The 27497-nt window shown below is 45.2% G+C and overlaps 1 protein-coding gene across 2 annotated transcripts in view; it reads left to right on the top strand.

Moving 5' to 3' along the window:
- LOC138567382 (actin, cytoplasmic 1-like) overlaps positions 1–14554 on the top strand; it is a 258349-nt gene extending 243795 nt beyond the window's left edge. For both annotated transcript variants that reach the window (XM_069645541.1, XM_069645543.1), the window contains one exon: positions 14016–14554. In XM_069645541.1, the coding sequence (XP_069501642.1) occupies positions 14016–14159 (144 nt within the window). In that variant the 3' untranslated portion in view covers positions 14160–14554. The remainder of the gene's footprint in view (positions 1–14015) is intronic.
- The last annotated feature ends 12943 nt before the right edge of the window (positions 14555–27497 follow it).

The following is a 27497-nucleotide window of genomic DNA, read 5'->3' as shown; positions in this document are numbered from 1 at the left end:
CAAGTCTCAATATCTGATGTGAATAGTCTGGAGGCTCCGGTGCTGAAGTCAAGTAGCTGGGAAAATCATCTTGTGTAGAAGGCAGGCATTCTGGTGGCCCCCCTGAAGCATAAGAAGGGCAAGCTGGAAGTTCTTGGCCAATAAAGGGTTGTGATTCAGGAGGCATATCTGGAGCTGAAGGAAATGCAGCATGATCCGACCGTGTAGACCTGTATACCTCTGATATTGGCACTGAGGATAAGCAGGCTACATGTGACTCATGAACTGAAGGCAAACTAGCAGTAGGCTCTGGGACTGAAGACCTGCACTTGGGACAGATGGCCAGAGGCTCTCTGGCTGAATTGAGATGCTGGATGAGTCGCTGTAGCTGAAGACTGGTATGCCAGAGGGGAATTTGAGGCTGAAGACACGTATGCTAGAACTATCTGAACAGCTGAAGGCTAGCATGTAAATGTCTCTGGGGCTGACCACGTGCATGGTGGAGGCTCTTAAGTAAATGAGAGGTTCATTGATTGAAGACACTTGTGCCAAAGATGACTGCAGAGCTAGAGACTGAAACGTAGAAGAGTCAATGGCTGTAGGAAGTCAGACTGAAGTCTCAGAAGTCGACAGACACACTGGTGGCTGAGTAACAGAATGCACCTCTAGGGCAGTAGACTCCTTGGCATCGGTAACCAAAGATGGAGCTGTACATTTGCAGTTCCTTTCCTTAGAGGATGACTGTCTTTCTTTGTAGAAGTCAAAATCAACCAGAGAAATTGCCATAGTAAAGTCTGTTAATCAAGATTTCGGCAGTTGTCCACACACCTGTCTTGGCCTCTGAAAGTGGCAGATTAACAACCAACAGTTCAGGAATCTCCTGCAGGGTTTCTGGTTCTGTAAACTGTGGATTGAGTTCATCAGAACATGCAATCTGTACTTTCTCTGACTGTTCGTTCCTACCAAAATTGGTAGGAGGAAGAGTGGCATTGTGCTCCACATCCGCTAGATCCTCTACTTCAGTCTCAGCAGCTGGATCAAGAGCATAGCCTAAGCCTACTGAATCTATGTAGGCAACTATTGTGGATTGTTTGGAAATCAGAAGCTTGCGTGTGTGCTGCATCTGGGTTTTGGCCAGTTGCTGCACTGGAAATCTTAAGTAAAGGAGTGCATAGTAAATGTTCAGCTAACTAGAATCCCTGACAAACAGGACGACACATGTCAGAAACTGCCCTGATTAAATGCTGCACTAGACTTTCAGTCCCAGCAGATCTTGTGTATTGACAAATATCATGGTCTAAAGTCTCTCTGCTCAGGGACTGAAGTTTTCACATCGACAACGGATAAGGTCTGGGGTATATTCAGCAAAGACTGTAAGGTTTTATCCTCCTCTTGTAAAGAAACACATTCTTGTCTTAACTCCTGAAGATTAAACATATCCTGCAGTAACTACATGCCTATTAGTAGGCACAGTGACATCAGAGCTAGGTCCTGCACTAGCGATCTGGATGTACACTGATTGCACTTTGTTGATTTCTGCTTGTAGGTTCTGTGATTTTCTTCTTTGTTTTACCAACTTTGTTTCCCCCTTAAGAAAACTATTAACATCCGACTTCTTGACATTGTGGACTTTATGCACTTGTACAGAGGAGTAAGCTACAGGCTGAGGGTAGAAAACAGAAGGTATGCAAGGAACCCCTCCATTCTGTTTTTCTACCATGAAACCATTCAATCTGGGGTGAAGCATACCTGAAACGTGGTTTTCAACAATATGTCTTGTGCAGTAAGTGTTTTCTGCTGCGAAGGCTTGTGTAGTGAAGGCTTGTGTAGTGAAAGTAAGTGTCCCCCAATAAGGCAGTAAACCGCATGAGGCAGTAAAGGACACACCCCTGGAAGGAATGAGACCACGACCAAGTGCGGGTGAGGTTAAAAGGGTTTTATATAGATCAATATAGGGCATGCAAAGGACTCTGCAAACTCCGGGAGCGCTCTGTCTGACAATAGCAAAGACAGTCCTATTTATTACAAAAATGTCATGCATGATGTGAGCTATAGGGGGCACATAGTCTTAGGGATTGGGTGGTGTTGGCTAAACTGTATACATTGTATAGAGGTGCTGCTCCAGGATTGGTGGACGTCTTTGTGGTGCCAACATGGGGTAGACTGGTCCGCTGGGCTCTTCGGGGTGAAGCTGTCAGGCCGGACGTATATCGGATTGACTAGCACTTTGCCTTTGTGGCCACTCACACATTCATTATAATAGTTTCAAGTTTTCTTGTAAATTCTACAATACATTAATCTAAGATCAGAGGGGGACAGAGAAAAACAGTATGCAATGTGAAAGTTCACCAATATATCATTATGAGGTCACCCCTACTTAGGGGCCTAGTCTCATGGGTCCAGGTGCCCTGCCAGAGGCACGGGGTAAGCTGCTTTTACATCTATTCCGTTAGATGTAATGAGGGATGGTTTTACGATATGTTGGTACAGGGGTGAATAACTATCTTCATGGCCTGTTAAATTTGGGGTGAGCTGGAATACCATCGGGTCAATAAGGATGCATAACTGGCCCCTCAAAGGCGGTGGGATTTAGGACCAGGTAGCTCATAATTCACTTGGCCAGAGGCCTATGACATGGGGGAGGTAAATACTTGAAGCGGGTCCAGCAGGAATGTGGGGAGGTGAGGCTGTGCTCGTCGAACACCAGTGTGCCCCGGCGGGCCTTGGCGGGAGTAGGGGGAGATGGCCTTGTAACTCTGAGTGATTCTCTATTCACAGGACTGCACACTATACCCTTGGAGGGGACGAGTGTTAAGCTGGAAGCATTGGGGAAATTACACATTTCTTCAGTTTTACATATGCTTACATTAGTAGGTTCACAACGCTGGAGATTCATCATTGGAACAAACAGTACATATCGTCTGTCTATCTTATACTTGCAGTTCATGAGACCGATAAGCATATAACAAACGTGAGGTAGTGTTAGGTTGGGTTATGTACTTGGAAACAAGAAAGCAATGTGTTTAATTTAACATTTCGATTATAGTAAAAACTGGCTCAGTGCCCTAGAAGGCCTACATACAATACAATCATGTGTTATCACATCATATACAGGCATTTTATATATTGCTTCTCGATGACCCTTTTTACAATAGCAACAAACGTTAGTCAACACGAAATGGATTTTCGAGTGATTATACATTAGGTGTCAGAGCACAGTGTCTTGGGGTGGGGGGGGTCATCATGCTTTTAAAAGCATTATACATTTAAACCCTTTTCCAACACATTTTAGCAACATGGATAAGACTGTGAAACTCGATGGTTTAGTATGTATGGTTAACACTTCATCTGGGGGAATTGGGCAGGGGGGTCATGCACACCATATATCACAAACCCTGGGGGTTAGACGCAGGGTCGGGGCATGTCGGATTGGGATGATTTTTGTTATTTTCCAGACTCCGACTACGAGTCCGGTCACTTCTAGGGCAATGATTTACTGCGGAAGGTAAATGATAGTGTTTGTTCTGTTATTTGTTCGCGTCTAGTTGCTTGTGAGAACGGGCCTTCAGCGGATCTGCCATGAGGTGGCTGCTGGGGGAAGTGCAGGCCTCTCCGTGTGCGGTCAAGTGGGGGCCAAGCTACAGCTCTGTACGCAGGCTATTCTGCATGGGCCGGGGTGTAGCACACTTAAAATTGAGTCTTGCTTATTACAAAATTGTGTCTGTCATACAGGCTACCGGTCGTGCAGCTTCACGTGTCGATCCACAGCCGCTCTGCCTCCCGGGCCCAGGTGCATGGGGGGCTGCGGACGAGTTATGAGCCTCACGTAGGTGGACAGTGTAGGGGAGGGGGGGTCCTAAAGACCTGTCCTCCCATACAGTAGACCTAGTATCGGGATCAGAATAATACCGAAGTAAGATCTGGGAATGTAGGATGTGCCAATGTACCATCCAGTGGGAAAAATAATGTGCACGTAAATGTCCATTCGTGACAAGGAGTTCACCTATGTAAAGATTTGTCTGAATCGTGACACGTAGGAGTAATAACATGTTACTCAGTGCAACTACAATACTCCTAGTCCATAGTCCCCTTTTACTCATACGACCCACCTTCCATTGCTCATCTAGTTGGAATTTACTCACTGTCCAAGGACCACATATAATGTTGTCCGATGTGCAAAAGGAACTGATGTGAGACACCTGAGGACAAGTTACACCCACAGCCAAAAGGATCTGGTCCCATCCCCGTACCAGGGGGACACCCATACATTATGGTGGAAAGGAGGACAATGGACTAGGAGTATTGTAGTCACTATGTTAAGTAACATTTGCTTTCTCAACCAGGGTCCGACTCCCGCCCCCCCACTCCCTTTTCCTCTGTCCCTCCCCCCCACACATTGCTTTCCCCGCATTTCACACCGTGCAAGTTTCCACTTCACCCGTATCATTAAAGTACTCTGGAATCCCCTGATCTAACTGCTCTGCAAACACCTGATCACTCCAGAGGGAGTTGTTGCCCCTCCATTTGAAGTCTTTCTGATAGAGGCCTGCTCTCCCCACCTCCATAAAGACCAAGTTGTGATCTGATCAGCCTATCTGTCGCCTCTCTCAAATGAGCACCGTATTCAACCTTTTCCATTATTAAATAATCGAACCACGTATGTCGTGTGGGGTGGAGAAAGTTAATCCTCTGACAGTGCTCTGACCTTCAACAGGCATCCAAACCTACCCCACTGCTGTTCAGGAGTGGGCGTATCCCCCTTATAGTTCTTTCAAGGAGGGCCCATCTAGGTCCCGATCTGCCCAGAATTCCAAGTTGCTTCCCACAATCCTCCTATTCCGCTCAATAGCCAAAACTGCTGCTGGAGCTCGCCGACTAAGGGCCAACTGTCCTTGGTTTGGGCAGTAGACTGAGGCCAACACCAACCTCACCCCCAACAGTGCTTCCCAATTCACCAGAAAGCACCCCTCCAGTAATTTAGTGACCTCCCTGTTCAACAAACCTAGCTTTAATATTCAGGGTTCCAACATTAAGCAGCCCCCGCCCTTAGGTGCAGCCATCTCCAGAGATGCCATATCAATCAGTAGTACGTATTTGTTTCTTCTGTCATGTCTCTATTGCAGTGCCCAGGGGTCGAATTTGAGATTGGATAAGCAGGAGCTAAAAGCTGCTCCTGGGTATCCAGCATTAACCAGTAGCTACCACGGAGGGACGAGGAGCTAGTACCTAGCGTCACGCAAATCGAACCTCCACATAATCTGCACAAATCATTTTGTTATGGTACCATGTGCTTTAAGATGTGTCCAATTGTTTATTTATAGGCTGTCTTAAAAGTTAAATTCACATGGGTGTGCTTGCTCTATCCGTTGGACTGGGGAGCTAAAAGTAGCTCCTAGTTCTTGCTGGTGTCAAGCTAACCAGGCTCTTCTGGGCTACAAGCAGGAGCTAAATGGTTCACAGCTCCCCTCAATTTCAAACCCTGAGTGCCTTCTGAGAGTCCATCAACAAACCCCTGCACACCCCCCACAAATCCAACCCCACCCCACCACCACCACCACCCCCTGCTCCAAGAATAACAAGTCCAAAGCACAACAAAAACAACCCCCTTGATAGGCCCAACTTATACAGAAGGCCCCCAGGCTGCAGCGCCCTCCCTCCCCACCCTTCCCCTTTAGGCTCATATCACCCATGAGAGCCCTTCGCATCGTAAGAATCCTTTAATTTTTTTATTGCATTTTTTGGTACACAATACATTGCAAAACATAGAAGTGAAATTTCATACTGAATTAATTCATTAACATTATACAAATTTAATTTATCACATCTAAATATTAAGTGATATTATCAACTTAATAAACGCTATACAACCGTACTCAAAATTTCATCTTGCTCAATCTCAGTGGATAAATCATCAAAAATGTGCATTAAAAACTTTACTAAGGTTAAAAGGAGAGGGATTGGAGTCCCTGCCATTAGTCTGTTCCACAGAAAAATACCACCTCTGCAGGGATTTAATTTATCATGTCCTTAATCGGAGCAGTGCAATCTATTACCAAATGATATAGTGATTCTATACTTTGCATCCCAAAGAGTATACAGGTCCTTCACTCTTTTGGGAATGCACAATTTGAGGGCCTAATGACAGTTGAACAGGAATTTAACCTCTGCAAATCCACTATGTCCCAGATCTTATCCCATTTTTCTTTTTAATCAAACCCTTTAAGTGCCAAGGGATTACCTCCCCAGTGCCAAGGACGTGATAGCTCGTCCTTGGCACTTAAGGGGTTAACGAAGGAGAAACTGTTAGAAGGCTTTGCATGGTGAAATACTGAAATCACCAAAAAAAGGCCTTGGCACTGGGGGGTGGGGGGGGACCCATGGCAGTTGTCCTGAGACACAATTTAGTTAAGATTCATTAGTTTCATAAATCAACACATTTTTATTTTTGTAAACATAGTTTGCTTCATAAGATGTAAAATGTCATGCTCTTCCCCAACACAGATTTTCCAAAAGAGAATAATACATTTTTGCTGGTATTGGGACCACCAAGACTGGAGGTCCAATTAAATCTATTCAAACGGATGGATTGGTAAACACAGTACTTTCCTCTAGTTTATCTAGGAACTTCCTGTCTGCGGAGACACCTTCATTTTGTAAAACTCGATCAACGGAATAAGTGAGTATTCACAAAATCTACTCCTCACCAGCTTCATCATTGAGATGCAGGCTCTTTTCAATCTCATTTTCTGACATTCCTGTGTTCTTCTATTCAAAAATAAAAAGCCCTGGTCACAAAGTATCAACATCCTGCACTCTAGTGTTATTGACTGACCAGTTTCCTACTCAGTTTGTTGGCGATTAAGATGCTTTGATTTTACAGGATTTCAAATTGATTTATTCTTACTCCAATAAGATGCAACACCATCCGGATCGCTGAAGACTAGCTGGTGTAAAATCGAGTATAATCAGATTGTCGACATATAACTGCTTCTTGCAGCCAATTTAGGTGGATAGCCCTTCCATTCATTACAGCATTCCCAAAGATATGACATAAATAGATTAAAAGGTGTAGGGGCGAATACACAACCCTGCCTTACCCTCTTATTTACTGAAATGTTTCTCTGCTTGTCGCCTTTCAATTCATTCTGAAACTTACAGTATTTTGTTGTAGAAAAGAAAGTTGAAGCATTTTGTAACAAATCCCCCATTTTGACAGTTTACCCCAGAAAATTGAACAGTCTACATTGTCAAAAGTGGAGAAAAGATCTAAAACTGCAACATATAGAGCTCTAGCTGTTTTGATGCCTGCTTGCGCCATACTAGACAACAGGGTGAACTACTATTGCTAACTACCTTTCTATAACCCATCTGTAACAGATTGAATTTCTCACTTGCTTCAGCCCACTTACTCCCTTCCTTTAAAATGATATTCGCCAGAATCTTGGAAGCAATCAATTAGTGAGTTGGGTCTGTAACTCAACGGACTGTCCCTAGACCCACTTTTAAAAATAGGAACCACAATTGCTTGGTGCCACGAATTGGGGAGGGGACACCACTACTCACCACCTAGAGGTGACATAAAATATCTGACCACAATGGTGGATTATTTTTCAGAAGACTGTAAATCAAACCGTCTGGTCCACAGGCTCTGGAATTTTTCAATTTCTTAATCTCAATTTCATCTGTCGAACTTGTATCCCCAATTTAAAGCACCTAGAGTATACGTCAATGCAGCCCAATTTATTCTCATTTTGCACCCAAACTTTTGAAGAAAAATTGTGAACCCAAACATTTGCGGGAACACACGACGATTGCTTATTAATTTGATGCTGTTGTTTAAGATTGAGTTTTTACCACAAATACTTATGGCCTGATTCACAGTCGTTTTTATAACGGAGCAATCCCATAGGAAAAAGTTCCTTGAATTGGGCCATTAGTGTTCCAACCAGTTATGTTTTTCAATAGTTGTTTGACACTTAAAGCCTAATTCGCAGAGCCCTTTCTAATGGAAGTTTGCCATTAGAAAACACTTCTGTGAATTAGGCCCTTAATATAACTCCACAATCTGATTTTAGAGCCATTCATTAAATGTATTCTTGAGGTAACAGATTTGTTTAGTTTTCAAATGCCAATTTTCAGAGTATTTGATTACTTGTTTCACTTCCTTTCTGAGTACTCGTTTCTTTAAATTGATCTCTTTATCAAAAACTTATTTCTTTGCATCTACAAAATTCAGTTTCTTCCAGCAGGATAACATTTGTGTTTGACTTTTCAGCATTGTGTGTTTGAAATGAACATCCCACATTATTCTTATTGTCATCTGAATTGTTCCACCATTTTACCAGCATATTATTGACCTCATTATTCTTTGCCAACTGGGAGACTATTACCTAAAGCATTGGTAATTGATGCTAGCAAGCGCCCAACCCCGTAAGAGGTTGCAAATGAAGTTAACATTGCATGATCACCTCTACTCGTACTACCATTAAATGGCTTGATGTTGAAAACATCAATATTTGCCATGTAAATGTAATACAGTGTACATTTTGAAACTATTCCTAACCAAATAGGTACTACATTTACTCCTGAAAAAAGTGAAATCACTTAATGAAAGACCCACCTTGCAAGAAAATGGGACCAAATGACACTGTTACAGCCCTTTTCCCCACGACTGACTGACCTTATGCAGATCAAACAGAATAACCATATCTTCATTTAAGTCAGTCGTTTCAGGATTAATATTCAGGCAGATGATATTTAAGTCTCCAACAATGACAATAGGTTGTTGGATCGCCATTCAATGCCCAATCAATTGATTATCAATTTCACTGATCACTGTTTCCTTGTCTGCTTGCCTTGGATTAAAATAAATCTTTATTAGCAAAAGTAAACTTTGATTCCCAGTCTGTTTGTCCTTAATGGAAGTTGATCACACTGAATCTGAGGAGGGAAGTAGTTTCTTAATAGAGCGGCCTTGAATGTTTTTAACTGCTGTAAGAATCCCTCCATAAGGTTTAGCCAGATGCCCTTTTTTCACACCCACATCCAATATCTTAAAACCATCTATAATCTTTGTAGTACATAACCATGTTTCTTGTAGATAAACAGTCCTATCTTGAAAAAACGGCACTCCTCTTCTCATCGAACTATTGCGACACGTGTATTCCAAGATATAATATTGTATTAATATTTTTCATAGATACTTTTAATACGCTGGGATATGTATCAATAGGGATGAAAATAAAGCCCTGCTTGCTGGTGCAAAGTCCAGTGACTTGCCAACCACCTCCATCACTCAGTACATTTTATATTTAGATTCTTTCAACTTCTCTGACTTCTTTTTCTAACTGATCTTCTCCCCCTTTCCCAGCCAATGCATAGTTCTTTCACTTTCAATACACTTCATCTCACTACTTGCCTTCATACATTTTTTTACGCTCACGTTCACTTTCTGCTACTGTTCATGGCTGGGTTTGTGTTATTTACTATGCTTTCACCCCCTTCCACAATCTTTTTCTTCCACAACACAATTCAACACTTCTTTGATTACCTTATCGTCCACGCTCGCCCTTGAATACAGCCATCTTCTCAGGCCTGTTTCATCTGATTACTCCTATTTCCTCTTCAGTATCAGGACTTTCAATATTATTGGAGACTAACTTGGTTTCAATCTCCACTTCAGTTATGTTTGTTATCAGTATCTACGACATTCCTTTCACTACTATATACATGGTTACTTATTTCATTGACCACAATCACTTCAGGCATTAAGTGGACAGACCTCTGTCCTAAGTCCAGTTCTTTTATTTTTATTTTTTTAAACCCTTTTTATTGAATTTTATAACGTGAACAAATGACTAAGAAACGGACCCTCCAATCGCCCCTCCCCCCCACCCCCTGGCAACGAGCGGACAGTTCTTTCATTTTTGATGACTTCAAAATATTTCTTTACCTTTCTTGATCCTATAATGTTGGCAATTCCCATTAATATTTTTGTCTTTTTCACCATGGTGCCATTGAGATGCTGCTCACACCTCCATCTTTATTCTCAGAACTCCTATTGAACTCCGCTGTCCTCTGTGAGTTTGCATTCTTGGAACTATGACTTGCATTTTCGGCATGTCCACTATCCATCACTTCAACATTCATCATAGTATTTCCTGCACATTCACTTGTTAACAGCAATATTTTTAATTCATTAGTCATTGAATTTGATTGTACTTCTAACCAAGACTACTGTGTCATACAATCTTATGAGTGATTGCAGTACTGAATTCAACGCAGTCAGTGGACTGCTACCTATTGGTTTTTATTGTTGGAATCTTCCCCCATAAAAGCGAAGTTTGACCCATCACCACCCTTCGACTGGAGTGGTTATATCATTTTGTACTGAGAATTCATCCCTGTCCTGTGTTTGGCTAATGTCACACGTTATGTTGGATACATCTTCATTTTCTCTACCACACAGAGAATCAAACAATCTAGGAGAACGCTCAGTCTGGTAGATGGGAATTTCCAGTGCTTGTATCTCCACCTCCAAACTAATACAAACATCTGTTGAAGAAATGCTTGCACTTCTTTCCATTTCCTTGAACACGCCCCAGATGCATCTAAGCCCTCAACAGTATACATTCCTAATATCAACCATCACTGAATCAGGAATAGATTGCATAGATGCAAGCGCTTGACTATATGATTTTGTTTGAACTTGAGGAAAAAAGTGTTTTTACCTTAGTCCCTGTATCTAAATTCGCTTTCTCCTTTTGAATGTTTTGAATTACCTCATTGTCAAGTGGAGTATTGTTACCACTCCTATAAATTGTTTCTTTCCTCGTGTCTTGGTCATAATTTAAAAACGATACAAAATGCACTTAACAGGATGTGTTTGGACATGTGTCCTTTAAAAAATAATCCAAGCGGAACACATTCAGATTCCTTAGCACCACACGCCCAAAAAAATAATCAGTAACCGCATTGCAAGCACTGAGGCTGCTGGAAACTGACAGTCAATGCCCTCCACCCCAGTCATTATTAAAACCCCAATCTTGCTTTTATAGGCCAAGTAACAGTACTGACTGGGTCACTAAAAAGAACCCCCTTCGTTCACAAGGTCCCAAACTCACCTTGGTCACTGTTATTCATTTGCTTTTGAAGCCCATGTGCCGTCTTCAGATTCAAATGAAGGGACATGGCAAATGTGTTATGGCGACGCTCCTCCGGATTTACTCAACAGTGTATAATCCAATAACTGCCCTTTGTGCCGGGATTATAAGGATGCTGAAGCCTTCCTCTTCCACTGCCTTAAACATTGAAAAAGGACTTCAGGTAGTTTTCCAAGCAGAGGTTGCGATCCACAACTCTGATCAGGTTTGCTTCAGGAAAAAACACCTGTAAATGTATTTCACATAAGTCACTCCAGCCGCAACTGCCCTTCCACGTCCTTCACCTCTAGAGTCCTTAGATCACACCATTTCACTGGAGACGGCATGCCCAGTATCATAACTTTCCTGCCTCTCATCCTCTATTTCTGCTGTGCCGGGCCCTGCAGTCGCTTGCACGTCTCGCTTCCCCAGGGCGCCGAGACGACCACTTCCAGACCTGAGGCGTGGCCTCCGAGGCTGCAGTGATCCTGTAATCCTCACACTCGTATTCAAACAGCAACTCAAATGGGTGTGCCAATCGATATCTGATGCCCTTACCCGAGAGCCACAAAGTCACTTGGCGGCAATCACGCCTCATCAACACCGTGATTCCCGACAAGTCCTGGAAAATGGTGCATTCCCTCCACCCCCCAATCCCTTTTGTACTCCTATTCTAAATAGTCCTTGCTTGCGCCAACACGTCTGCCTCTCTGTATAGCAACAAAATCAACAGGCCCTTTCCATAGGCTTTCCCACCTCTGTGTGCCCCCGTTCAGCAGGACTTCTTCCCACCGTCCTTCTCAAAAAGGCAACCTTCCTTCCCAAAAAGGCTATCTCCACCTCCCGGGTGATTCTCAATCTGTCAAGCCCACGAGTTGCAGGTCATTTCTCTGTTCACGGTTCTCTAAATCATCAAGCTTTAGGAGAACTTCTTCCTCTCTAACCTAATCTCTGATCCTCGCATCAAGCCTCATTTCAACCAAGTCTGCATTCAATTGGGTTATTTTCCAGGCCTCCCACTTTTCCATCCACTGTCTCCACTAAACGTCGAACCTTCTATGAAGGCTTCGCAGTGCCTTGATCTCTGCCAGGATACCCCAATATCTTTTTCCGTGGCTCTGGTAAAGGGCATCTCCGCAAGGATTTGCCCTTCCGTCATACCGTGACTCTCCTGAATCATGGCGGTCATGGCCTCAATCCTGTTCTTCACTCCCCTACACCCTCCTCAGCTTCTCGGACACACCAGTCACGCCATATTCCACTCTCAGCGATTCAGCTCTGGATACACTCTTACCCCAATCGCAATGGGAGCACCATGCAGATACTAGGCTGACCTATGTTTTTCCAATAAAGCTGGTTTCCAGTGTTCGCCTCCTTAGCAACACTATCTTGCCCCTCACCATGCTCACCTGCTGTCTACAATGTGTCTCCTACCGGCTGAAACTCATCCTCGTGGGCAACCAACATGCTCACCGCAACCGTGACTGGATTGGTGCTCCTCTTCATGGCACACGTGGACCATGTGTCTGCAGGGCTTCACTTCTCTCCCCTCCCATGGGCACTAGCTGTGAGGCGAAGCCAGCACTAGCCAGCGCCGGCACCCAATGCGGCCACTCTCTGTGCCCCTATGCTCAAGTCGTGTGCCTGAGGCCTCACGGAGCACCAGAGCGTCGAATCTGTGCTGCCTTCGCACTGAGCAGGTCTCTTGATCTTTCAGTGTTCACCTCTCTCCAATTGTGAGGTACTGGGAATCCCAGCCCCCAAGGGTGAGTGGCCCCAGCACCGAAGGACGCTGCCTCGCAGCCTTGATTCAGGCCTTTAAAAATCATCCCTTTTTAGTAGGGACAACTGGAGCTACGTATTCATGCAACGATCAGTTTGCACCCCTAGCTGTCTCTCGAAGTGCTTCTCTTGCCCCCACCTTCCCCTCTCCTGTGAAGGAATTGATTTGTGCCTTCCAGTTAAGGAGTAAACAAAGCAGATTGTTTAGGATTGGGCTGTGAAGATGTGATGAGCTCTTTGCTTGATGAAACCCCTTTGAAGGAGGAGCTCCTCGTAAGTGTACCATATTCTTCCTCCAGCACACCCCTTGATGCTGTTGAATATTATGCAAAGAAATCCATTAAGCAAGTGTTAGTGAGCATTGGTCTAATAGATGAGCTTAACTAGTAAATTGTGTTTTTGTACTCTTCTGTACAGCAGAGCCAACTAGAATGGTCAAGTTGAGTGGTTTGATGACTGACGGCAGTTGACAAATTGCAAGTTAGAATAAGCCCTGCTTGGGCCCCTTCTATATTTCAACTATCCACATGCTATTCATTTTTCTTGAACTTTAACACCACTAATCTGACTTGGATTTGCACATCCGTTTACTTGTTTTACTTTGCAAAAAGATTCAAATTAGCAGTTTGCTTCAGTGTACATCTAAAACCCTGAAACTGAAGTATGCTGAATGGGTCTCTCTGCCCATAGGGGTTATGAATGACGGCTTTGCAGCACTTCAAAACTGTGGCTTTCAACCATGGTCAGTTTATTTTGTATTTTTAAAGCACCAGTGACATTGCATTAATCCATTCACTTGACTTGGGGCCTAATCTTCTTGCTTTGAAAGGAACATGTTGGCCATTTCAGTAGAACGGTGGAAAATCAGTGAAACGGGTAAGTGCTTAGCTCTTTATTGGAGCTATCTGAATGAATCTGGGAATGTTTGCCTACTGATTGGCTTTAAATGGTCAGCAAGCTGAACCTTGAAGCCGGCTTTAGCTAGCACAGTTACTTTTCATGTTTAGTGTGTACTGGTTGTGGTAAAGTAGGCAGGTGTGAGATTTTGGCCTGTATCTGTACTCTTTGCTTGCCCCAAAATGATTCTAAAGATATGACCTCTTCCCTCGACAGATCATCGCCCCACCTGAGCGCAAGTACTCTGTCTGGATTGGGGGCTCCATCTTGGCATCCCTGTCCACCTTCCAGCAGATGTGGATCAGCAAGCAGGAGTATGACGAGTCTGGCCCTTCTATCGTGCACCGTAAATGCTTCTAATCCAACTCCTGCAAAGAATGCTGAAACAAAACAAACTTGCTCTATTTCATCTTTTAATCTGGCAGCATATTCCACCCCCTCAAACTAGCATTCCAACCTCAGGGTGTTGTGTTAAGATATTGTCACTTCAAATATTTCCCTGGAATATGAAAGTTGAATTTTGTGTATTGTAGGTTTGCTTGGCCTAGAATGTGAAAAGGCATTCTCTTACTGTTACTGCTTGGAAATTTTAGTATATTAAGCCATTTCAAATGTCTCCTTCAACCCACACTGCAAAGTGCTCACCAACATATTTACCAAGAAGCAATCTGTTTGCAGTGAAGTGGATAATGTGAAAGAGAAGTAGGTACTTCTACTCTACAAGTTTAAATAAAGTACTTGTCTGGGATGTCCGAGTGGCCTTGTTACTTTCAGCTTACTGTTCAGAATTTCAGTAATTCAAGCATGTTCTTGTAGGTGGAATATGACGCCTTCACAGAAATGTCAGGGAACATCAGAGATTGGCTGGCCAACATGTTTTACTTTTAACTTGAAGTTTTCATGGGGCACAACGATGTGTAAAATCTATAGGGGCATTGGAAAACACACATGGGGACTGCTGATAAGTGTAGCCGAATTCCTAATGCGAATTACAATTTGAACTGCTCTTCACTTTGTCGTGTTAGACCGTAACCCTTCACTTGATCTGCACATGGGGAACTACAGCAACACCTGCAAAAGTAGTCTTGACAGTCACTTCCTCGCAGTTGCAATATCCACTCACTCTTTCTATACCTTATGTTTTGCACTGCCTCCACTTAACCTTGAGAACGAGCCTAGGTGAGACTAGTATTCCTGCATTATTTTCACACATCGCCAGTATCCCATTGTTGGTGCTAGTGTTTCTTTTAGACTCTCTATATGCAAATGTACATATTCTGGCAATTTACGGACCACTATAATACATTTTAACAGGCTTTAAATTTGCTGGAGGCTTGAAAGGAAGCGCCCCCAATTTCAGCACGATCCTCCCCGCAATGAGAGACAATAAGGGACTCTCCCGTAGTGGGAATAAGACCAAGACAGAGTGCGGGTGAGCGTAAGTGGGAGTTTATCTAAAGAATAGGGCATGCAAAGAACTCTGCAACCTCCGAGAGCGCTCTGTCTGACAATAGCAAAGACAGGCGTATTTCTAATACAAAAAACGTCATCAGAACCTACACACTATAGGGGGCACAAGTTAATTGGGATTGGGTGGCGTCGACTAACTATAGGTGTTGCTGCAGCGTGGTTGGTCTTGGCGTGAGGACGTCACTGGTCAGCCTCGTGGGTTGGGTTGGGCCTGGCAGGCCAGCTTGAGGTCATCCGAGCGGTGTTGGTATGCTGGGGCAGCCTGTGACAAAGATGAATACCTTTCCTGACTCGTTTGCCCTAGGCCATGCACACTGCAGTTATTCAAGAAACTACATCTAAGTTCATCAATAAATCGCTCAGCAGTTTGTCTTATAAAATAAACGCAACACATGAGGAATGCACCTCGTGAGAGGTCCGGTGGTTGTCGGTTGGGGTGAGATTTACCTGTGTCCTATTGACCGGTATTTTAGGTCGAGGGGCTGGGCTCTGGGACCTGAGCCGAATGATACATGTCTGTCTGCCGCGTTAGAAGTTATTATATAAATGGGCCTCTGTGTCTTGTCCCAGTGATGGGGGTCGTCTTTGCACGGGGTCATGATTCTTGGGGTGGTCTAGGGGGAGGGTTGTGGAATTTAAGAGAGGGTGCTGGTAGATTCAAACGTGGGTTTATTACCGTGCTGTAAATAACACAGGTGGCGGGCTGTGGCCTTGGGTGCGGTACCGGGGCCTCTGACTCTCTGAAGCGGCTCCAGCTTGGTTGGGGGAGGTGAGGGAGCGCGGCACAGGCCTTAGCTTCTTTATCTGGCAGGCTTGGTAGGGTGGGAGGGAGAATGGCCTTGCATATATTCACAAAGGTTTTTTCCTCGTGCGTTGCTAACTTTTGAATGCAGAACTTTTATAATGTTCCGCCTTATTTTGATGTTATTTAAACACACATATATATTTCAATTTCGTTACACATTTCTTTAATACAGTCAGTCCGAGTACCTTTTCGTTACCTAACATTATATTTACTACATGGTGTGATTATTTTATGTACATTAGACGTTACACGAGGTAGTTCTAGGTTATGGCCTACAGAAATTGATGCTCGCTGCTTTAGGTGATTAAGAAAACATATGAGTTCAGGTTTCTACATAAAATTGTAAGAACACTTATACAGATAAAGGCTATACATTGGGTCGACATCTTTCTCTGTGGTTATAGCAGCACTAGTCCAGACCTGGGGTGGTATCATGTAACGTTACATCTTTATGGTTTATTCACAGTTTACAGGATCTGTTTAAACAGAGGTAGTTCGTTAATACCAATACTTGAATTATTTTCTGCTTTCTTCAGATAGTGATGCTTCAGCTTTTTTTTTCTGTCACCCCGGCCTCGCGGACCAGGTCATGCGGGGTGCAATATTACATTGTGAACGATAAAATGTTAGTGTTAGCATCTCGGGTTAGCTCATACCCGTCTTTCTCATGGGAACGCGCTCGCAGCGGATCTACCAGGGCTACTGCGGCGGCGGAGATGCATGAAAGGCCCTCCAAAGGTGGGGGCCTTGTTACAGTGTGCTGAACTCACGCCATGTTTGCTAAACAAGATGGCTTCTAGGCCTAACTGAATTTTGGTATATGCAGGGAACGGATATGTGTGGGCAATGTCGTCGGCGGGTGACCCCTCCTGCACCTGGGCCCGGGTGGCATGAGGGGACGGCCACCGAGTCATGGTCCTCACCTGGGGAGAAGGCTGCAGGTGAGGAGGGCCTCGCGGCCAGTCCTCCCCTACATTTCCCCCCTTTCGTTACTAAAGTAACGAATTCTTTAGCTCTTCTAATCTTCTACATTCTTGCTCCTCTATCACTGCGTCATCCCATGCAGGTGTTCCTTTTCTAGGCATCCAGGCTCTGCATACTCCCCTCAAGCTCTCACCTCTTCTAGCATACTCATCTGGGGTACATGTTAAATATATACAGTCACCAGTTTCTTCCAAGTCTACCCAGACCTCCTCATACCATTCCAGTTCCACATCTCGGGGTTCTTTGATAGTGGTGTGCCATAGTTTATCTACTATGTACTTATCACGGCACATAGGCACTAACTGGTATCTGGGAGTGTTATCTGTTCCTGTCTGTACATGTACTTCTTGTGTCGCCTTAATTGTACCACCGGAGTTGCCCATTGTCACCATCATCATTGCACCGTTAGGGACTGCGTTAGCACAACATCGGAGGCCCACCTGGCACAGGCAGAACACCACGAGGAGGACCACCACAACTGGTATCAAGAACTTCATCGCCATTCCAAGCCATGAGGGAACCCAGGAGAAGATATTGTCGAACCATGAGCTATCTTTAGCCCCACCTTCCATCTTCATCTTCTCTCCCAGGTTATGTACTGCTTCAATGACGTGGGACAGGGACCCATTTTCTGCGTCTTCAGAAGGTACGAACGTGCAGCACGCACTTCCTATTTTTCGGCAAACACCTCCATCGATCGCTGTTAGCAGGTCCAGAACATACCTGTTCTGCATGGTCATTAGTCGCAGAGCTCGTAGTTCCACCTTTATTATGTTGAACCCTTCTTCAGTGTCATTGGCCAGCTGGATCAGTTCCCATCGTGTGATCTGGAGCCATTTTGCATTTGCTCTTGCTTGGACACTTGAAACTAGTGAGGCAAAAAATGTTTCCACGGAGCTGAACAGGCGATACCTGTCTGGGATCTGTGCCAATAAATCGGATGATGCTTGTGATATGTAGTTTGATGCTCGCTTGTTCCGTGATAGCTCCTCTTCTTTCCCTCCGGAGGACAGGACATAGAGGTGCGCTTCTGCAGTGGGAGACGTCGCATCCTTGTTCATGTTTCCTTGCGTCCTTTTATTTTCGTCGACGTGACTTTCTGGAATCACCATTAGGGCCGAATGCAGAGTGGCCATTGAGCAGCTGCCACTCCACGCCTGGGGAAGGTGCAAGTAAGCCTGATTCCCGCATACCCAGTATGTGTCCATTAGTGCTGCTGTTCCTTTTTTCATGTCTGGGATGGTGAGAGTTTTGTTACAGTTTTTGTTCGTTCCCATTGCCACTTTCCCTTCTCCCTTGAAACATAGTTCGTTTTGTATCTCACTTTGTAGCTTGAAGGGTTTCTCCATCGCTGTTACCCATGTTAGTTTAGAGATGTGTTCTTTCCATATTGGTAAGCACGTTTTTTCCATCCACCGCAGCTTGTCTGGTTGGACACCTCTCAGTGCTTCCGCTTTGCACAGTACTTCTTCATCTTTCCATTTGTTTTCGGAAAACAGCGTCCCTTGTATTGCAAAGAAAGGTTCTTTAAGACAGACTACTCCAGACGCTTTTGAATAGCACGTTTTGTTGTCCTGTATCATTTTGAAAGAGACATCGTGTGCTTGAAAGGTGTTCTTTATTCTACACAGTGTGAGATGAAGGAGACATTGGGCATCCACAATGGGCAATTCTCTTGGCAACAACACTTTGGGTGTACCTGATGCATGGGGGATGAGCGAACAGACATAGCAGCTTTCATTGGTTGTCTGTTTAGCTGTTGTACTCATATCTGCATACCATTTATTTGCTTGGTGGGGGTGTCGTGGGTCTTCCATCTTGTCTAATCCTAACCCATAATACTCATCATACCCCCTCCTACTTGTCTCTCTTCTTCGCCTACTTCTCTCCCCCTCCTATACCTTTTAGTTTCGATAGGTGAAAGAATAGGCCCCCCTTTCTCATTCCCTCCCCCCTTTTCCAATTCCTCATATAGGAACTTGTGTTCTGTCATCGTAATTACTTTTCCATTTTCCTCAATAAACAACAAATTGCTGTTTTGTATCGGGGCGGGAAGGGTAGTGGGGCTGTTATATATTTCAGGTAGGGACATTGTGTCATTTTTCATATCTTTATCTCTTGATTGTGACGGGGCAGCAGTGGGTGGTGCAGTATAGTAACCCCATACAAGGTGTGATCCATCCCAGACCAAAAAATCACCTTCTTTGATATTCATATTTGTAATTGGATTCGTGCCAGGGGCAAGGGTGGTGTTACTCCCCCCTCCCCCCTCGTTCATCTCGGTAGAGATGAACGCTATGACCCAATATGTCACTAGGCAAAATATTGAGATGAAGAACACAATAACACACATTGATAAACCACATTCGTATGAATATGTCAATCTATCTGCTAACATTTCTCTAAATCTAACAAATCTATTAGTTGCAGGCTGCCCATTCGATGCCATAGTAAATCCTGTTTGAGACATAAAAGTGCATTAAGTACAAGCATGTAAACATTTATAACGTTGTGACATTTTTTCGGCAAAGTATGGGAGTGGGTGAGGGAGGGGGTGTGTCCATAGACAAGGTAATTTTACAATCATTACTATCCGTACATTATTTCATATATAAAGAGGAAAGTCGAGAGAAAAAAAAACTACTCCAAAACCAAAAAAAAACCACAAAAACCTTCAAACGTTGTAAAAAATTATATATATATATATATATATACACATATTTATTTCAGTACACTTGTCGTGCGCCAGTCGCGTTCAAGGTTCATCACTTCATGCACACAAAATTCCCATCATTCATTCTGCACAACTTCATTGTCCGCAGTTGCCTGTGCCTCGTCCTGCACCTCACCTTCCACGGTGCTATAGGCTCTGCGTACGTCTGTCAAATGCACCCAGTATCGTAGGCCCTTCACCTTTACTGCTGTGGGTGTGCAAAACACTACCTCATAAGGGCCATGGAAGCGTGGCGCATTCCACCTTCGCACAAAACTTCTGACATATATAAGGTCACCAGGCATTAGTTGTAATGGTTTTTCAGGCAATGTCTCTGCTTCTGTTGTGTTCTCCTCCTCTCTTGTAGAGGGGGGGGCTAGTTGCTTTGCAATTACGCGCGCTGCCCGTGTCAGTTTTTTCAAGTACTCTGTGAACTCCTCTCCCAATATCGCTGCACTTCTGTGTGCATCAGAACGTTCACGGAGAGGCGAATGCGCTGTGTGCATTCTCCTTCCCGTGACGATCTCATGCGGGGACAAATGGTGGTCTTTACTTGGCTGATTTCGTAACTCAAACAGGGCCAAAGGCAGGCAGTACATCCAGGTCTTTTTGAGGGAAAAACACAGTTTTGACAATCTGCTTTTTAACAGACCGTTCATCTTTTCCACTACGCCATTACTTTGAGGATGATAAATCGAACATAATTTGTGCTTTATTCCCAATAGGGTAGTCACTTCCTTGAATAGTTCATTAACAAAATGCGTGCCGTTGTCTGAGCGAATAACTTCGCAAATCCCCCAGCGCGGGAACACGTCCCGCACTAGGAACTTCGCGGCGCCCTTCGCATCAGGGCGCGCACAGGGGCCTGCCTCCACCCACCTTGAAAATGGACATACAACCACAATCATGTAGCGAGCCCCGTTACATCTTTCTCCCATGTCTACATAATCAATGTGGAGCTCTCTGAATGGGCCATTTGGTTTTGGTATCGTTCCTCTCAGTGTGCGCAATGTCATACCTGAGTTGTAAATCTGACATGTCGTGCATTCTAAAGCCAGCCTTGTGATGTGTTCATGGAGGCAAGGTGCAAACCAATCTTCTTGTATGTCTGCCATTATGTGTTGCTTTGCGTTATGTGCGGGAAAGTGTAGTTGTTGAAATGCTATTTCTAACAATGTAACTGGCATTACCGCTTTTCCTGAACTTTTTTGTCGCCACAATAAATCAGTCGGCGATTTGCTGCATCCCCTTTTAGTCCACAGCAATTTTTCTTCTGCACTAGCTCCCTCTTGCAGCTCTATTATTTCCTGTGTGGGCATCATGTTGTATCCTGTGGGAACCTCTTGGCTTGCTGTGTGGTGCAACATGTACTCTCCTACTACACCTTTCTGTAAATACGAAGCTTCTTTGGCAGCGGCGTCTGCTGCCGCGTTCCCCAAAGATATAAAATCTGTATTTGTGGTGTGGGCTTGGCATTTTACGATGGCCACTGCCGTGGGGTCTTGCAGAGCCTCAATCAGTTCTTTCAATAATTCTGCATGCTGAACTGGTGTTCCATCTGCTCGTCGAAACCCTCTCCGCCCCCACCGTGCCAACCCGCCGTGTACTGTTGTTGTCATGTATGCTGAGTCGGTATATATTGTCACTGCGCACCCCTTGGCGGCATGCAATGCTTCTATCAGCGCTATTAGTTCTGCTGCTTGGGCTGAATAGTGTGATGGGAGGCGGTGTTGCACTAGTGTCTCGTATTCATCTTCCTCTAATCGTACAACTGCCATACCCACATGTTCCTCTCCTGTCTCCATGTCTATTGATGCTGACCCGTCCACGAAATACACCTCTCCCTCGTTCAGGGCATTCTCAAAAATCACTTGATCCTGACCTTCGTCACCTGTGTACGTAGCGCAGTTGTGGTTTTGCATGTCCTCTACGGTGCACGCCTCTGTGATGAATGTGGCCGGGTTCACTGTTTTACATCTTACTATGTGGATGTTTGCGCTGGACAGTATTATTTCATATGCTGTGGCGCGCTGTGTCGTCAATGTGCTCTTTGATCGCTCTAATATTGCAAAGAGTGAGTGTTCCACAAACAGTGTCACAGGACAGCCCATCACTATTGTGGCACTTTTCTCAATCGCGAACGCGGCTGCAGCTAGGGATTGCTCGCACGCGAAATGACCTTGCATTACTGCGTCTAGGGAGCCACTATAGTAAGCCAGTGGTTTGTGCCCTAACGATGTCTTTTGTGTCAGTACTGCTGTCATCAGTGTTCCTTTGCAGTGTGAAAATAAGAAGAATTCGCGCCCATAATCTGGATTTGCCAGTACTGGAGCGCTTGATATCAGCTCTTTTAGTGAGTTAAATGCTGTGTTCATCTCTTCTGTCCATTCTATGTGTTTGTTTTCCTGCTGTGCCTCTTTTAGTGCCTGTAACAAGGGCCTTGTGTATGCTGCATAATCCAATATCCATGCTCGGCAATAGTTGCACATACCCAGAAATTTCTGCATCTCTTTTACCGTTTTGGGCTCCCCAACTGCTCTAATCGCCTGTGCCCTGTCTGGTATGATCCGCTTGCCATCCTTTGATATCAGCTGTCCCAAGTATAGGACCTCTGTCAGACAGTATTGTAACTTCCCCTTGTCCACCTTGTACCCTTTATTGGCCAATAATGTCAGGAGTGTTATTGAGTCCTTTCTGCACTCTTCCTCAGTTTGTGCACAAATCAATAAATCATCAACGTACTGAATCACTGTGCTTTCTACAGACAAATTCCCCAGATCTTCATGTAGTACCCTGTTGAATATGCTTGGGCTCTCGCAATATCCTTGTGGTAGTCTGCAGTGTTCGAACCGCCTCCCCCCTAGTGTAAACGCTGTTAAGTACCTGCTCTCCTCTGCTAAGGGAATCGAGAAAAATGCATTTTTTAAGTCAATAACTGTGAAGTGGGATGCCGTTTTCGGAATGTTGCACAGTATTGTCGCCGGGTTCGGGACTAAAGGGAACTCCTTCTGAATCACATCATTGAGTGGGCGTAAATCCTGTATCATCCTCCATGAACCTCCCTTCGCCTTTTTAATCGGGTAAATGCATGTGTTGCATGGGGAGTTTGAGGGCACAATTATTCCTTGTGCTAGCAGTGCATCTAGTGTCTCTCTGATCCCTTCTTCTGCTTCGCGTGACAATAGATATTGTTTTACCCGGGGTAGAATTGCTCCCGGTTTCAGTTTTATTACCACAGGCTGAACCCCATGTAATAACCCTACATCATGGGGGCCATTTGTCCATATGTTAGTGGGTACTAACCTCATGTCGTCATCAAAAAATGCATGTGGTGCTCCTACTACTGCCATTAATTCAACTTGAGTTTTTCTGGCTGTAACTACAATGTCACACGGCATTGCTAGTTCCATCACTATTTCGCCATCTGTCTCAGTGTCAGAAAATAGCTCCTCGTCCGAGAGCTCCCTCAGTGGGATATTTGCATTTGTACACAGTACCGTCCGCCACTCACATCCTTCCATGTCAACGCCAATCACACATATTCTGTTTGCTGACACGTGTACTGCGTGTAAATCCAACGATAGCACTGACCCGGGAGCAGTGTCGGGGCTTGCTATGGGGCGGAAGAGAAATTCGGCTGGAATCCTCCAATCCATCCTTTTTAGTTCTGGTACTATGAGAGCCAATGTTCTCATGCCCTCAACAAACATCTCCTCGTTTCTTGGTAACCCTCTGATCTCTTGCATAATTGTGTGGCCGTGTATTACTGCTAATATGCGGAGGGGGCATATGCCTGGCGTCGAACATACGATACCGCTCCCTGTGAATGATATTGTCATATTTAGTTTGCTTAAGAGATCTCTCCCCAGCAAATTAATGGGAGAGTGTTCATAGTACAGTAAGGGTGCTTTCACTGTTTTACCCCCCACTGTCACATCCAATGCCTCTGTGTAAGGAACTTCAATTACAGCCCCAGAGAACCCCTGCGTCTCTAACGTTCTATTAGATAACGGGAACCGGCCCTCTCTAATGCATGATTTCTCCGCTCCCGAATCCACCATGAATATGAACTGCTTGTCTCCTATCTGCGCTCCTATCAATGGTTCCTCTGATGCATTGTGGGTCGTAGATAGTACTGGACACGCAAGTGCTCTCTGTGGGCTGTCCTATGCGGGGTGTCTCATTGCCCCCCTTGATCAAAAATGTTCCCCGAAACTACTGACACCCCGCTGTAAGGTGTGGGAGCAGGCGCTCCGTTAGCTACTGTGGCGAAAGTGTTACCTGGCGTGTAGTGCATATTGTCATTATTCTGTGGGTGGTTTTGTGTTCTGTACTGATGTCCGTGTAGTTGTGCGTTACTTCTTTGTCCTACATTTTCTGGTTGTTGGTATTGTCCCATGGAGAGGCCGTAGGGGCTTCCTGGGTGGGGGTGACCGTACTGTTCTGTCTCCTGGAACCCGTTGTTTTGTCTGCTCCTGCACTCTCTTGAGTAGTGCCCCCATCTCCCACAATTCCAGCAGCTCCCCTGTGGACCTCTGGGACCCTGCCACCCATTTCCTCCCATTCCTCCATACCCTTGTCCTCCTCTTCGGCCCCTGTACCCACCTCTTCCCCCTCTTGGGGCCCACTCTTGCCACGTTGGACCTCCGTTCTGCTCCTGCTCAGTCCACTGTTGTTGTCCTTGTCCTGCCCAATTTGCTGCTATTCTTCCTTGTATTGCTATTTGCCCCTCCTCTCCTTCGTCTCCCTCCCTCATGAGTGGGAGCCCTGCTACCGCTGCTGCAACCTTCACCAGTTTTGATTGTACCAACTTCGCCTCGTCTGCCAACCTTTTCTGTGCTACTTCCCTCTCTCTCTCTTTGATCCTTTTGCAATGGTGCACTATTATACTTTGGATCTCTGGCCACCCCTTTGCCTCAACGCCCGCTATCTTATCGAGTGCCTTTTGCACCTCTTTTGGGAGCCCTCTCTTAATGATGAAATAAAATAGAGATGTGGATTGGTGCCAGGGCGTGCCCGTTTCCGCTCTCCACATCTCCTGCACCCGGAGAATGTAATCCATAGCATCCTCCCCGTCATTCATTGTACATTGCATTACTGACTGTAAATCAGGGGTATCTGGGAATGTCTCCCGCAGTGCGTCCCACACCCTTGCTCGTACTGTATTAAAGGAAGCCCCATCATGGCGATCACAGTCCAACGTCACGGCCGGGAAACCAGCCTTAGCCCATACTCTGTCCGCTTGATCTCCTACTGCGGTTACTAGTAGGCTTTTCACATCGCCTACTGCCAACGGGATGCCGGCGGTATGTTTCTCAAATGCATATATCCACTTGCTCGCCCCTCCTGACAGTTGGGGCAATAATTTCATTAAATTAGCCTTATCCATCTGAGCCCATGGTATATAGTTTGTTCTCCCCCCCCCCTGTGTATCAATGGAAGTTGTAACTTCCCTTTTGCGGTTGCACCCTCCCTTTCCTTAGTCGCTGCTGACTCCAATGACGCCATCTTCCCCACCCTATTTCTTAGTCGTCCCATCCATTCGTCGTCTATAGTCCCTAGCGAACATGCACCGTCCACTTCCTCGCTTTCCCCTCCCACTGCCATACTCAACCTATCACTCTCATCCAACCCTCCTCTGACATCACATAACAAGTCCTCTCTGATCCCTCTCTCTCGTGATACATCACCAATGCTCCCTTCTACTGCTCCTATCTCTATTATTCGTGTCGGCTCTTCTTCAATTCTGAACAGTATTTCCCCCTTTTTCCATCCTTCCTCAATTTGTCTACTTTCGCTCGACGCTCTAGACGTGCGCCCTGATTGTGTAGGGGCGCACGCCGTGCGCTCACATATGTCTTTTATTCTTGAGAGTTCATCCCTTGCCACAGTAAGCCTCGACTCTAAGTCACTCGTTAGCTTCTCTATATCCACCCTCTGTGTGCCTCCCTGGGCGCGCTCTCTGGTGCTTTTGTATGGCGGGGGGGCTGTTGGTCTTTGTGGTGTACCAGTTGTGGGGGGAGGCACATAAGTAGGATCGCTATATCCTGCTGCGGGGGCTGGTTTAGGTAATATCGGGTACAAACTAATCACCTCCGCAGGTTGTTCTGTACGTAGCTGTTCCTTTTCCTCTCTTGGAATCATCAGTGGATTATCTGTGGTGGAAGGTAGATCAATATTTGGTGCCGGAGCTTTGGGTGGGGGTACTTCCTCGAACAATCTCCAGAGGTCTAATATCTCCTTCCTATTTTGCCATTGTTTCCCCTTATACTTGAGGCTAATGCATGCTCGTACCATATCAAGAACGCTTTTGTCAAAAGACCCTCCCTCGGGCCAAATCTGGGGCAGACCCTCCCCTTTCAATTCTGTTACCCATTGATCGTGATATTTATTTATTCGTTCAGCGTATCCCGGTAAGCTCTTACAAATATGTGACAAGGGAGTTTCGGCCCCCATCCTCTAAATCACTAACACAGCCGTGTCCACCTTCTTTACTTTTAGTTAGGTGTAGATATGTGTATGTATACCTTTATGGCACAGACAAGAGCGGACGTCTCAAAGATTATCACCCAATTTTATTCACTGCGCAAATCCTTTCTCACTCACCATAGCTCATCTCCTTCCCATTCCCATACACTCTCATGTAATTCCGCTTGCAACTGATCAAGTACTAGTTATGGTCAACACTCTCTGGCGCCACCTCGCGGTCAACCGTTCGTCTCCAACACTCACACGGTGCGCGCACCCTTCACAATGCTTTTCCACTCACACCTCGTCTTTTTTTTTCCTCCCTTTCCTCCCTGGCCAGCTGTCCCTGTTTTTCTGCTAAGGTTACTATGTTCACGTCTGTACGTGCCACCACTTAATCCCCACTCCTACAATTGTGCTCCCTATTTTATAGTTCTTCTACAAGTATATTTACCTTACACCCTTTTCGCTTTCTCCCCCTGCCCCGTGGAATGGAAAAAAGAAATAGAGAGAGTAGCAATCACTAAAAAAAATATTCCCGGTGTCTCCTTTTGCCAGACACCAATAACTTATTTCTTACTTCTTCATATATTCCCAGTACTAGTTTAGATAGCACTATGCGGCGCCGCCTTCCACCCCCTTTCGGAGCTAGGTTTCCGTCACTTCTACCACTTCACTTATTTCTTACTCCTAATGGCCATATGCAAAGAAAAGATAAAGAAAGTTTCAAGACCCGTCTTTAGTAGACCCCCGTTATTCTTCTCCTCTACCTGTCCCCGTTCTTCTGTTCACAATTTCCCCTCCCTTCCCCTTTACGATCGCTCGCACTCAGTACTCACGTGCCCGTCTTGAACCGATAGTCTCCGAAACTGGGTCCGTCCAGGCAGTGTCACCGGTAACTCAACGGTCAGCCCCTGGCTCCGGCGAGCGGCACTCAAAGGGGATTTTTTTCCAATCGGGATCCCGTACCCTTTCTCATTGAGTGCGCACTTCTTATTGTGCCGGTCGCCGTTGGCGGGCAGCCTCCCGGAGCCGGCTCACCGTGCGTATCCCTTCTCGACCGGAGATTCTCGTGCCACAAGGGGGTCGTTAAAAAGGAGTTAGGAAAAATAATTTGGAGATATCACGTCGGGGTCACCACTGAAAGGAAGCGCCCCCAATTTCAGCACGATCCTCCCCGCAATGAGAGACAATAAGGGACTCTCCCGTAGTGGGAATAAGACCAAGACAGAGTGCGGGTGAGCGTAAGTGGGAGTTT

The sequence above is a fragment of the Ambystoma mexicanum genome, chromosome 2p, assembly GCF_040938575.1.
Source record: "Ambystoma mexicanum isolate Mex_15411 chromosome 2p, UKY_AmexF1_1, whole genome shotgun sequence".
NCBI classification, from domain to species: Eukaryota; Metazoa; Chordata; class Amphibia; order Caudata; family Ambystomatidae; genus Ambystoma; species Ambystoma mexicanum.
Note: the sequence above shows the minus strand (reverse complement) of the source record. Positions and strands in the feature narration are given on the sequence as shown.